We start from the raw sequence: 13,377 nt of genomic DNA, 5'->3' as shown, positions 1-13,377 counted from the left end.
ATCATACTAAAGTGTCTTTTCTTGTATGTGCAGGTGAGGCAGAGGATCTGAACTCAAGGCTTCATGCTAGTAAACAACGAGTATCTGAACTTGAAAGAACATTATCTACTGTCTCTACACAACAGAAACTCTTTGAGAAGGTACCACATCCTAGATCTGTCTTCATTATCTACTGAATTCACAAAGTGAAACACTTTTGGGTTAAAAATGTCCTGTTTGTCTTTTTTCTGCAGCATAATAAAGAACTTGAAAAGGAGAGAGACAGTTTACGATTAGAAGTCCTCAGATTTAAGTAAGTGTGTTTAGTCTAGTTTTGTCTCCATCAATGTGTTGTTTTTTGCTTTAGCAGCAGATGTGAACATTTTCTCTGTTTGTCAGTAATTTGAGTGAGGATTCGAGGCAGCAGAATTCTGAACTCTCTGAGCAGCTCAAGCTGAGATTAAATGAGAACAACGTCATGAAACTGGAACTGGATGAACTGCGGAAGCGTCTGGAGATGGCCGACGTCATGCTGCAACAGGTCAGAACACAATATCCACACTCAGTGTACACATAATTTAAAAACAGCCTGTTTTCTATTGAAACTGAACCGTCCGTCTCTCTCTGTGAATGTGTGTGTAGTTCTCCAGTCAGTCTGGTCCTCAGTCAGAACACCAGCAGGTTCAACTTCTCCTTGAAGAGAAAAACCAGTTAGAGACTCGCACTGCTCAGGTGTGTATGTGAAGGGGTTGTTCTGTGCCTTTGAACATTATCATGTGAATTTTGTGAATCAGAGATGAATTAATGCAGTCTCTTGTGTATGTGTGAGTGTAGTTGATGGAGTCAGTCGCTCAGCTGCAGGTAGAGAGAGATCAGTACGCTGTACAGATACAAGAGGAAGGACGAGTGTGGAAAGATAAGACTGAACAACTACTGTCACAGGTACACACACACACACACACACACACACACACACACACCCCCCTCATACCCTTCCAGAGTGTATTGACATGTCTGAGTGTGTGTGCATGTGCGTGTTGTGTAGGTGCGTGTGATGTCAGAGGAGAGGGACAGCAGTGCAGCTCAGATTCAAGAGCTGCAGGAGAAGATCACAGAAATGGAGAACGCTGCAGGTATATAACGCATGCGCTCATATACACACACCTGTACAGGCTATTTACACTGTGTGCAAATGTTAACTTTAACTAGGTATTACAATGAAACAATGCATCATGTAGGCATTATTACTGAAAATTCACACTGTAGCAAAACTTTTTTTGCTACAAAAATGATATCTTAATATTTTCAGCCTATTGCCGATATACAAATATATCTCGATAATTATGTATTTGCTCTGAAATGTCTCAAAAGTGATTTTGTAAAAAAAAAAAAAAATTAATCAGAGGAACCATCATTTCATCCAAACAGCCATTGTAGCCAAGTAGATTCAATCATTTAACCCTTGTGTACTGTTCAGTCATTTTTTAATGAAATCAATTTTGTTTATTTAATAAAAATGGTAAACTTCATCTGATTGGCAGAAATGAAGGTTCTATCAATCAGACACACACACACTCACACGCGCGCACACACACACTCACACACTCACGCGCGCACTCTCACGCACACACACTTGCTTGCGCACACTCGCGCTCTCTCACACACACTCTCTCTCACACACAGACACACTCACACCCAGAGACACTCTCACACACACACACACACACACACACTCACACACACACATGTTGGTGCAGCTATCATTATGAGGACTCTTCATAGACATAATGATTTTTATACTGTACAAACTATTAATTCTATCCCCTAACCCTAACCCTACCCCTAAACACACTCACAAAAAACTTTATGCATTTTTACAATTTCAATAAAACATAATTTAATATGTTATTTCCCTTGTGAGGACCACCCAAAAGATCCTCACAACCAGAAATGTCCTCACAGAACAGGTTGATTCTCAATACTTGGTCCTCACAAGGATTTACCGCCCAGCCGTAGTTAAACTGCTATTTTGCTTTGCCAGCAGTCGCCTCAAATCTCACCAACTCTCATTCAAAATAAACGTGTTCTAGTCTCTGTGTCGCTGCAAATCACTCTTGGTGTGAACAGCTCTTTAGTCTCTTTAGAGAGAAATTATGACAGATGTGTCTCTCGTCCACAGCTGTGATGAGTAAAGAGCAGGAAGCTCAGTCAGTGTCACAGATCTCGGGGCCATCAGAAACTGAACTGGCACTTCAGGAAACCATCAACAGCCTTCAACAGGAGAGAGATGCTCTCAGTCTACAGTACCAAGCACAGGTGACCTTCACACCTATACAGTAAATTTACCATGTGAGATATTGTTTGCAAGACAAGGATGAATTTATATTGTGGTGAATATATTGTAAATTTGCAATATGAGCCCCACTAGACGCTCATTTTACAAGTGGTGTCTTGTGTGCTGTAGGTGCGAGACAATGAGCAGCTGAGTCGACTGGTTCAGGAACAGGAGATGAGGCTGGAGGAACTGGAGAGACTAGCTGAGCGCGCGGCTGAAGACACTCAAGATCGATTGCGCATTCTAGAGGACGTACAGAGCGATAAAGCAACTATCAGCCGCGCGCTCGCACAAAACAGAGAACTCAAAGATCAACTGGCCGAATTTCAGAACGGCTTTGTTAAGCTTGTGAGTGCCAGTCAAACATTACAAACATCACTGTCTTATCTGATTGGCTCCGAGTCATTGTCCTCTCTCTCTTTCAGACCAATGAAAACATGGAGCTGACCAGCGCTCTTCAATCAGAGCAGCACATCAAGAAAGAGATTGCTCGTAAAATGGGTCAACTGCAGGAAGATCTGCACAATGCCAAAGAACAAGTTAGTGTCTATCTGTATTATATTAGCCATCGATCACCCTGCTCTATAACTGTCGCTTTTGGGATCGGCCATTGATAAACCCACATTTGGGCTGACCACTGATTCACACCAAGAGCGACATGAATTTTCTAATTAAAACATTTGTTCACACTCTCACTAGTTTATGTAATTTGTCTACTGACAATGCCCAACAGTGTATGTACATGCATCACAGGAGATTTATGAAAATTCCAGCTATAGTGTCATTTCCAGCACATCTCAAATTCCGTATTGTGTTTAACCTCCTGAGACCGGTGCATGACTGCTGTGTGCATTTCCATTCTCCTTTTTTTGATTTGTAATTAGTAGCACTCAATAAACATGCTAAACTAGAGCAAATAGTTTTCCTAAAAATGTATGTCCTCATATGTGGACGCCGGGACTAAGTTGTGACATTTTAAATAATATCAAGTTATAAAAAGTCAGATTATTTTCAGATTGTTTATTATGTGTCCAGGAGTGTTGATTATTCATGTTTTTGAGATGTTACAGACATTACATCAGAAATTATTCCCATGTCTGTCAAACATGTTGAGTGATCCAAACATCATCTGCAGCCTGAAACTGAACTTTTGATCAGATTTTAGGAGTGAATGCACTTAACTGCATAGAGAGCTATAGGATGCTCCCTTGCTCCCTATTTAGTGAATGACTTAACCTCCAGTGTGCTGTCTGTCTGCACTGGTCTCAGAACAGTTTGAAATGCACCTTATTTTCATCCTAACTCCATATAAAGCCTCTGAAAGACACATTTTACAGCTTTTGCATGAATACATTTATTCTCAATGTGATAATATACAGACAGTGAATATAGGAATGCATTTACTAATGTTAATGAATAGTGATAATAAAATATAACAAAATGTATATTTAAATAAAGTGAAATGACCCACAGATGTGTTAATATTGAAAGGTATTCAAAATAACATGTTTTTCTACTTTTGAGGAAATGTGGTGCCAGTGTCCACATATGTTGACATCATGTTTATCAGCGCGCTGACGTGCGAAAAATGAACTGATTTTTTAAAGCTTTACAACCAAACAGGTTTCAATGAAACAACTTAAAGAGATTTCTTACCAGAGGCACTTTTGTTGGTGCTATGTCTGAAGAAGCGCTTCCAGGAAATCAATGTCATGTTGTGGTGTCACGTGACTCGGTGCGCCAGAAGTTTAACTCTTTAATGACAGACTAGAGTCTCGTGAACAGTATCCAGTCGGGTTTTTATTCATTTAAATTATGCGTTGCGTATAGCGAAGCCAAAATACAACGTCATGGGTCGCATGAGGTTAATAGAATTCTGTGCTGGAAATGACGCTGATGGGAATAACATTTTTAACCTTTTTAAAATAAAAATGGCAGACTCTTTTGTCTTGCTAAAGAATGATCTCATAGCTAACATTTGATGAATACACACAATTAAATCATATTTCCACACTTTTTGCGTAATTTGGCACAATTACAGCTGGATTGATAAAATATTCTGTTCACAGGTGACATTTATCTTGATTTTTCTTTTTGTTTCATATTTCATCTCAAGCATGCTTTTCAGTCACACTTTTGTCCACTTGATTAACAAGTACACTAACTTTTGAACAAACTTTATTAGGGACAAAATTGTTTGGTGTTGTGGGAGTGATGTCACAACAGTGGGACAGTCGTAATTTTTGAAATAAATGATAGAAATCATTTTCACACAATAAATATTGAAATGGTTTTTGTTTATTTCACTTTTTGTTTAGATTAGCATAGTTTTAATATTGAAAGTCTGGCTTTGGGACAAGACATTAAATCTACACTCAAAAGATGATAATCTTTACACCGATTATACTTAATAAGCCGACAACACGTGAGGTCATGTAAACGCAATAAACAGCATTACATTTGAAAACTTGTTTTTTTGCCCTCATGTGAAGATATACAGCAAATTAACATTCTTCTATACTTATTTTCATGCAACCATAGTTTATTTTTCTTTCACTAACCTGATGGATGTCTTTGATCCAATCAGCTGCTGGAGAAGTCGCAGGAAGTGACATCAGTGCAGGAGCAGAGAGATCAGTATCTGGCTCATCTGCAGCAGTACACAGCTGGATATCAGCAGCTCGTGTCTGAGCGAGAACATCTGCACAAGCAGTTCCTGCAGCAGGCGCAGCTGATGGACCGACTGCAGCACGAAGAGGTGCAGGGCAAAGTTCAGCTGGAGCAGAGTCACCTGCAGCTGCAGCAGGCGCAGGTAACCCCCTGGAGTCCACTTATAATTAAGGATCCTCCGATCAATAAGGCAACTGTTCAGCCTCGATCGGTGGTCTCATAATTTTTCACATAAGCTGTTCACCCAAGCCGCAAAACACATGCGGCTCCTTTAAGACTTTAGCATCTTTATCATCTCATCACAGGTGTGTGAGGAACACTGGCCGAATGTTGCAAGACCACACACTTGATTCAGCAGTTTAGAATGATGAGGCGTGAGAGGTGTGGCGAATATAAAAAGCTTATGTACTGTATATATAAGGTGGTCTGTATTATCGGCCACGGCGGCCTCTTAGTTTCCGCCTGCCATAAGCATCAATGAGTTGTGAGTTTGCAGTGTGAATTGATTGTGATGAGAGAGAAAGACCGGACGCCACAATATCATACAAAGACGATAAATAGACAACACATCTTTATATTGCATTGTGCTCACTGGCTACACACAATAACAAACACTGCAAGATCAGCGTAGTCCAATTCACCAAATCTTATGAGCCGGTTCTTTTAATGAAACTCACAACTCGACAAATCTAAACATGATATATATTATAATAGTTTTGTGTGACATTTATTACAGTTTGTGTAAATTAAAAGTTGTTTAAACATTGATAATGTTCTTTTAATTGTTAATAAATGATAAACAAAGCAGAAGTCTTATATCCTGGATTATACAAACATTTAAGAGGCTGGGATGAGGAGCAATAAGTCGGTCCAGTTCTTGTGAAAAATATTGAAAATGGCGTCCGTGCAAATACTAAGGACATGTGGCTTTGGATATAAACTCTGGCATCAACACACAATCTTTTTATCTAAAATTAACAAGGCAGTATTTTTTGAGAAGGCAGCTGACCTCAAGGCAAATGTTATATTTTTTATGATTTACATTTACATTTATGCATTTGGCAGACGCTTTTATCCAAAGCGACTTACAGTGCACTTATTACAGGGACAATCCCCCTGGAGCAACCTGGAGTTAAGTGTCTTGCTCAAGGACACAATGGTGATGGCTGTGGGGATTGAACCAGCAACCTTCTGATTACCAGTTATGTGCTTTAGCCCACTATGCCATCACCACTCCATTTTCTGGATTTCTGCAAGCTGTAAAATTGAAAATAAAAGCAATATTGTAGATAAAACTATGGAAATGTATTTTGTTTGCCCTAATTTGTTGCAAAATAGCAATTCATTCATTTTCAGATGGTCCCTTTTATATTCTTGTCCTTTTTTAGCTTTAAAACGATCCATTAAACCAAAGTATATGCGATTTACAAAAAATCAATTTAATAATGGTATCATATTTGGATCGTATCAGCGATGTTGGCCTTGATGGTACTTGGTATCGGATTGAAAAAGAAAATAAGTGCTATCGCACTTTTATCTCAAACTGATTAAAAATACATATTCACAATCAATGTTAATTTCGTCAACGAAATCACTGATGAAAACATTCGTTGACAGGTTTTTTTTATTTTTTTTATGTCAACAATAATGAAGACGAGACGAATAAGGTGCATCATGACGATAATAAAATGATTTTTATTAAAGCGTACTGTTGGCGAAAATATAACAAGATAAAAATAATACTCAAGATATTAACGGTGCAAGATATAAACATCTAGAGAATCTGTATATAGAAGAAGATATTAGATATGGATTCATCTAATCCATTAATAATTGGGGATTTCTCCGCTTGAGCTGCGTGAGTTGAACACAAAATTAACCGCTTCAAAACGGGGTAAATACCTCATTCAAACTCATCCTATTTATACATGAGTTTAATCACTATATGTAATATAACAGCTTACATCTACACAGTGAAGTGAATGAACAGGTGAACTTGAACTAAATGACGCACTAGTCAGAATATGCCTAATTTGCGTTGCGTAACTAACGCAAGTGTGAAAACACTGTTTCCGTAAGAAACATGCTACACGCAATGTGATATCCTTTCACGGAAAATGAATAAGTCTCTAAAACATGATGAATACGGGGGGCCTGTGTAGCTCAGCGAGTATTGATGCTGACTATCACCCCTGGAGTCGCGAGTTTGAATCCAGGGTGTGCTGAGTGACTCCATCCAGGTCTCCTAAGCAACCAAATTGGCCCGGTTGCTAGGGAGGGTAGAGTCACATGGGGTAACTTCCTCGTTGTCGCGATTAGTGGTTCTCACTCACAACGGGGCGTGTGGTAAGTTGTGCGTGGATCGTGGAGAGTGCCTCCACTTGCTGTGAGTCTCCGCGGTGTCATGCACAACATGCCACGTGATAAAATACGCGGATTGACGGTCTCGGAAGCGTAGGCAACTGAGACATCTCCTCCGCCACCCAGATTGAGGTGAGTAACCGTGCCTCAGTATAAAATATAAAAATATATTTGTATAACCGTGCCGCAGTATAAAAATAATCTAACGACTCGTGTGGTTTAATCCATGTCTTCTGAGGCGATACTACAAGTTTTGGGTGAGAAACAGACCTCCTATTTCACTATCAATCTTGACATCTGCAGTCTCCTTGGCGTGATCATGATTTCAAGCTCGACTACATTTCCTAGTGCTTGACGCATGCACAGAGCGCTGTACATGCATGCATGTAATTGCCAGGGAATGCATGGACAGATAAACCTTAAATACACTGTAAATCGCTTTGGAAAAAAGTGACTGCCGAAATGAATACATGTTAAACGCAAAGTTACTTTACACGCTTTCCAGTCCTCTGACTGCACTTCTGCTTCCTGCAGGAGAAGTTGAATGAGCTGGCCAGAGACAATGAAGAGTTGAAGACTGAAGTGCAGGAACTGTTGAACAGCTCCACACTGAATCCATCACTCCGAGATCAGGGTGAGTCTCACAGTAAACTCATGTGAGCCGCTGGATGAGAAAGATAGTTCTGTAGTAACTCTATTGATGATTACCCATCTGGCTTTTCAAGGTGATGGGCTGGAAAGCCAGTCACTCCCAGAGAGCTTCCAGAAATCCCAGATAGTCATTCCAGAGGACTTTGAAAGCAAAGAAGAGATGGTAAGTTGAGCAGAATAAACTAAATATACAACAATTCAAATATGGTGTCTGCATATGGAAACTTGACAATATTTACTTTAATACATGTTCTGGGTCTTATTGTGCACAATTCATCAGCGCATGTTATTCTAAAGAAATCAAATCTTTGTCTTCGTAATTTTTTAATAAAAATCTAATAAATTGCTCCACTTTTGAAACACCTTTTCTGCTGATGTCAAAGTCTTGTTGGTGGGGGAAAAGTATTTTCAACAACAATATCAAAGCCCACTTTTCACAATGATTTAATGTGAACGGTTTGTGCAGGAGGAGTTTGTGCATTCTGCTCTGACACGTCTAGAGGATGAGCGAGATGAGATGAGCCAGCGGTTTGAAGAAGAGAGGAGACTTCATCAAGCTGTGCGGCAACAGATGGCCGCCATGAGGCAAGAGCAGCAGCATCATCATCATCACAGTACACCTGCAGAGACAGGTGTGGCTTCAGCACAATCCCTCACACTCGGGACACTCCATGCAAATCACTCGCACTCCTGTTCATTCTTTCACACACTTTTCTGCAATTAAGTCACTAAACTCTTTAAGCTCTGAGGGTGTTTTTAAATAATTAAAGGCTTATAACTCAACAAAAAAAAGAACAAGGAGGGTCAAGTGTTTGGCATCATTTTAAAGAAAACGTTTAATTTTTTTTTTAATGCTCTAGATTATGATAAATTATGAGACTCTCAGCCTAAGAAACTGCTAAAAAAAAAAAGAGCCAAAGATTAAAAAAAAAGAGCCAAAGATTAAATATTTTTCTTATTTGACATTATATATCTCTGGGTGTAAATAAGGTGGCTCCGAAAAACTGCCTCTGTTTTGTTCCCAATCATGTCAACTGTATCTGAGAAAAAATTTGTGTTGATACGACAAAGCAATCAAAAGTTATATAATTTATCATAGTGTCTAAAAACGTCTCCAAACAAATAAAACATAATAATTGTACATAAGAACTAAGTACACATGCAAACACAACAATGATTAAAGGTTTGCATAGCATGATTTTAGTAATGAGATTTCACAGAATGAGTTTCATTCTGTGTCATTTGAGTCATCATTGAGTCTGTGTCATGTGTTTGGCGCCATCTCCTGGTGGTCATATGTAATATTGTGCTTCATGTGGATTATCTAATGATCTATGCATCTGATTATCTTGTGTGTGGACTCGTTTGAAAGATAATCATCTCCTCTAATTAATGGTATGTGATGTTTTATGTTCCGTTTATTTTTCGTGAAGTTATAAGTGAAAACATGGCTTATAAGCAACACCAACATAATTGTCAAAGACATATACTTAGCTATTACTCGCTGTATTTTTGTCTGTGAGTAAAACAAATAGGCTGGTTGTATTCTACTCTTTGAGAGCTTTCCAACAACATATGACACATGACTATTTGATGAGTTTGATGTTTTTAATGATTACAAGAATATGCAACTTTAGTGCAACTTTAATAAATTATCAAAACAGAATACTTCTGATTTGTCTGTTAATTTCAAAGCACTTGTACATTTTTGGTCATAATTCCTGTGGACTGTGTTTGTTTGTAGGATGCTCTGATGGTGTTCCAGTGGAACTTCATGAGGCTTTGCGTTTTGCTATGGAGAAGCTTCAGGAGCGTTTCACAACTGTTATGCAGGAGAAGGTGGATCTGAAGGAGAGGCTGGAAGAACTTGAGCATCGCTGTATCCAGCTCTCTGGAGAAACAGACACTATTGGTGAGACACTCACTGTTCATATCTGACACATTAAACACGTCACATTGTGTGTCAGAATGCATACAAGTGTGGAGTGAGTATTGAGTGTTTTGTTCTTTAAGCAGGTCATTTCATTGGCTTTTTAGCATTTATTTTCCCCCAGAGGTTCGTTTATATTGTTAGTACATTTTTTTGCATTATAATTTAGTTTTTCATGACCTTGTTCCATCTCTACAGATTGGAATCGTAAGGAATATAAAGATTCGGTTCCTTAACAGTTCCAGTATCAATTCTTATTGATAGGATTGACTTAGGATTAGTTATTTGGAAATAAGAAATTAAATTTCTATTGCATTTACCTCAGCAGTCTGTTGCCAAATGATGAGATCATTTCAGATTTCGAAAGAGCAGATATTACAAATTAAATTACATTTAATACAATTCATGTAAAAGGCATGTTTGCAGACTTTTTTGAGGCTTAAGTGTTATTAAATATGATCTCTATATCAAATACAAACATTTTAAACATACAGAAAAGGTGCTAACATATTTCAGTCATTTATTTATTATTTTATCAAATTCCACTGCTTACAACAAAAAGTTTTTTTTTTTTTTTTTATTTCCTCCCCTTTTCTCCTCAATTTGGAATGCCCAATTCCCAATGTGCTCTAAGTCCTCGTGGTGGCGTAGTGACTCGCCTCAATCCGGGTGATGATGGACAAATCTCAGCTTCCTCCGCGTCTGAGACCGTCAATCCGCGCATCTTATCACGTGGCTTGTTGAGCGCGTTACCGCGGAGACGTAGTGCGTGCGGAGGCTTCACGCTATTCTCCACGGTATCCACGCACAACTCACCACGCGCCCCACCGAGAGCGAGAACCACATTATAGTGACCACGAGGAGGTTACCCCATGTGACTCTACCCTCCCTAGCAACTGGGCCAATTTGGTTGCTTAGGAGTCCTGGCTGGAGTCACTCAGCACACCCTGGATTCAAACTAGTGACTCCAGGTGTGGTAGTCAGCGTCAATACTCGCTGAGCTACCCAGGCCCCCAAAACTCATGTTTTATCTTTAACTGCACATTGTCATATGAACAAGCAGTCAGGAACCGCACTGCCTGAAGTGTCACAAGCCTTAAGTACAACATTACAGAACACCGTAAAAGTTCATTTTGGAACATTTATTTGGAATTGGGCTACACTGTTCATGCTGTGTGATTCAGTAGGAGGCAGCGCTGCCACTGAATTGCCCTACAGGAAACACTGTAAGAGTATTTGAGGATGGTGTTCCATCCACATTGGTGGAAAATTGCATGTCCGGGAACTGTTAACGAAACTGAAAGTCATGAACATCATACGCTTTCTGGTGTTTGAAAAAAATGGAAGTCGGTTGCTTTGTGCTACTGCGCCTTTCAAGACTTCTGTGTAATATACGAGTAACAGCACTGCTGCATTTACACACAAGCTGCACGTTTGCTGTTGTGTACAATAGTTTGTATATACAATCAGGGTTGGGATAGTAACGGAATACATGTAACAGGATTACGTATTTAAAATACACCGATCAGCCACAACATTAAAACCCAGGGCTTCAGACTAAAAAAATGACTAAGGAGCCATTGGCTCCTAAACTGAAACATTAAGGAGCCAAATGGCTGTTTTTAGTCGGCAAATCACAGAATAGCTCGATTTAGATTGCTGTTCAGAAACAAGATAGAAAGTCGAAGAAAAGGAAGACAGCTGATAACCCATTAATCGGAAGTTTAATAAACAGTATATATAGTTGAGAAGATAAGTTTGCATTCCCTTTTGTCTCATAAATGTTCACACCCCTTTCATAATTTATACAAATATAAGAGATAAAAAAATATTTTATTTAGTACTGCTCTTCAGAATCTACATTACAGATATTTACATAAAGTATGCATATAGTAGTGTGTTGTCTTCTTGAGCATCAATGAATGTCAATACTGTAAAACAATTAAAATATATATATATATAAATTGTTTTACAGTATTGCCTTATTCTTTCTTTACGGATACTGGATGGTCCAGACACAGAGACTACAAGAGTGCAAATTGAATGAAATCCCAGATGCAGTTTATTGTGTTAAATCCCAATCAATAATTACCAGAAGAAGAAGAAAAAAAAAAACTGTTACACAATACGTGACTTTTAATTATAAAGAAACCTGAAATACAGATGGGACTCTTATTTTGAAATGTCTGCACTCCCAGTTGTGCGCTCACTGACGGCTGATTCGCTGAGAAAGTGAATCTGATTCAAACTTCAACCTGAGCTCCTGAGTTCAAACTCTCAGTTCTTTTTGGGTGATTTATGAAGAAGATCCGGTTCAAAAGAGTCATTTGTTCACGACTCTCTTGCGCTGGGTTTGTTGTTGCGTGCGGTGAAGCGAGCTCGTCAGAAACAGAACGGGTGAAAAGCATCGCGAGACACACTGATGGTGCGCGCTTTAAAGATTTATTCAATAACTCACAAGATGATATATGACGAAACCGCACACAACCCGACTGTCGCCAATGGTGACTAGATTAAATTATAGTCGCAATAAATTATTTTTGGTCGCAGTCTGGAGCCCTGAAACCACCTGCCTAATATTGTGTAGGTCCCCCTCGTGCCGCCAAAACAGCACCAACAATCATCCATGAGATTATCTAATCAGCCAATCGTGTGGCAGCAGTGCAGGGCATAAAATCATGCAGATACGGGTCAGGAGCCTCAGTTAATGTTCACATCAACCATCAGAATGGGGAAAAATGTGATCTCAGTGATTTGGACCGTGGCATGATTGTTGGTGCCAGATGGGCTGGTTTGAGTATTTCTGGGATTTTCACACACAACAGTCTCTAGAATTTTCTCCGAATGTTGCCAAAAACAAAAAACATCCAGTGAGCGGCAGTTCTGTGGACGGAAACACCTTGTTGATGAGAAAGGTCAACAGAGAATGGCCAGACTGGTTTGAACTGATAAAGTCTACGGTAACTCGGATAACCACTCTGTACAATTGTGCTGAGAAGAATATCATCTCTGAATGCTGCTTGACAGATGAAACATAAATCCAATAAATACACGATTACATGCCTTGTTAATGTTTTTTATGCTATTAGCTTTTTTCAGAGAATGTTTTATATATATATATATTTAAGTGAATTTTCATACTTGTTTATAGTCAAAACAAGTGAAAAAATTTGCCAGTGCGGAAGAAGTAATCCAAAGTATTTTGTTACTTGAGTAATCTAATGGAATACGTTACAAATGACATTTTACAGCATGCATCCTGTAATCTGTAGCAGAATACTTTTAAAAAGTAACTATCCCAATCCTGTTTACAATGTGCTTCAATATGATCAGAGATTGATCGATACTTCAGCCAGACCATTTGCCATTTTATATAATTGGTCAATTTAAAAACAAAAAGTGTATTTAATGTAAACTATTTTGTTTTACATCTCATGCTAAAGTAATATGG

General features: G+C 38.8%; 1 protein-coding gene across 6 annotated transcripts in view; it reads left to right on the top strand.

Moving 5' to 3' along the window:
• Nucleotides 1-13,377, top strand: part of golga2 (golgin A2) — a 48,284-nt gene that overhangs the window by 26,872 nt on the left and 8,035 nt on the right. For all 6 annotated transcript variants that reach the window (XM_051667360.1, XM_051667397.1, XM_051667387.1 and 3 more), the window contains 14 exons: nucleotides 34-140; nucleotides 234-292; nucleotides 379-520; nucleotides 622-711; nucleotides 814-921; nucleotides 1,025-1,112; nucleotides 2,159-2,295; nucleotides 2,444-2,662; nucleotides 2,740-2,853; nucleotides 4,902-5,126; nucleotides 7,880-7,979; nucleotides 8,071-8,159; nucleotides 8,463-8,628; nucleotides 9,741-9,908. In XM_051667360.1, coding sequence (XP_051523320.1) covers nucleotides 34-140; nucleotides 234-292; nucleotides 379-520; nucleotides 622-711; nucleotides 814-921; nucleotides 1,025-1,112; nucleotides 2,159-2,295; nucleotides 2,444-2,662; nucleotides 2,740-2,853; nucleotides 4,902-5,126; nucleotides 7,880-7,979; nucleotides 8,071-8,159; nucleotides 8,463-8,628; nucleotides 9,741-9,908 — 1,812 coding nt within the window. The remainder of the gene's footprint in view (nucleotides 1-33; nucleotides 141-233; nucleotides 293-378; nucleotides 521-621; nucleotides 712-813; nucleotides 922-1,024; nucleotides 1,113-2,158; nucleotides 2,296-2,443; nucleotides 2,663-2,739; nucleotides 2,854-4,901; nucleotides 5,127-7,879; nucleotides 7,980-8,070; nucleotides 8,160-8,462; nucleotides 8,629-9,740; nucleotides 9,909-13,377) is intronic.

This window comes from Myxocyprinus asiaticus, chromosome 3, assembly GCF_019703515.2.
Source record: "Myxocyprinus asiaticus isolate MX2 ecotype Aquarium Trade chromosome 3, UBuf_Myxa_2, whole genome shotgun sequence".
Classification (NCBI taxonomy): Eukaryota; Metazoa; Chordata; class Actinopteri; order Cypriniformes; family Catostomidae; genus Myxocyprinus; species Myxocyprinus asiaticus.
Note: the sequence above shows the minus strand (reverse complement) of the source record. Positions and strands in the feature narration are given on the sequence as shown.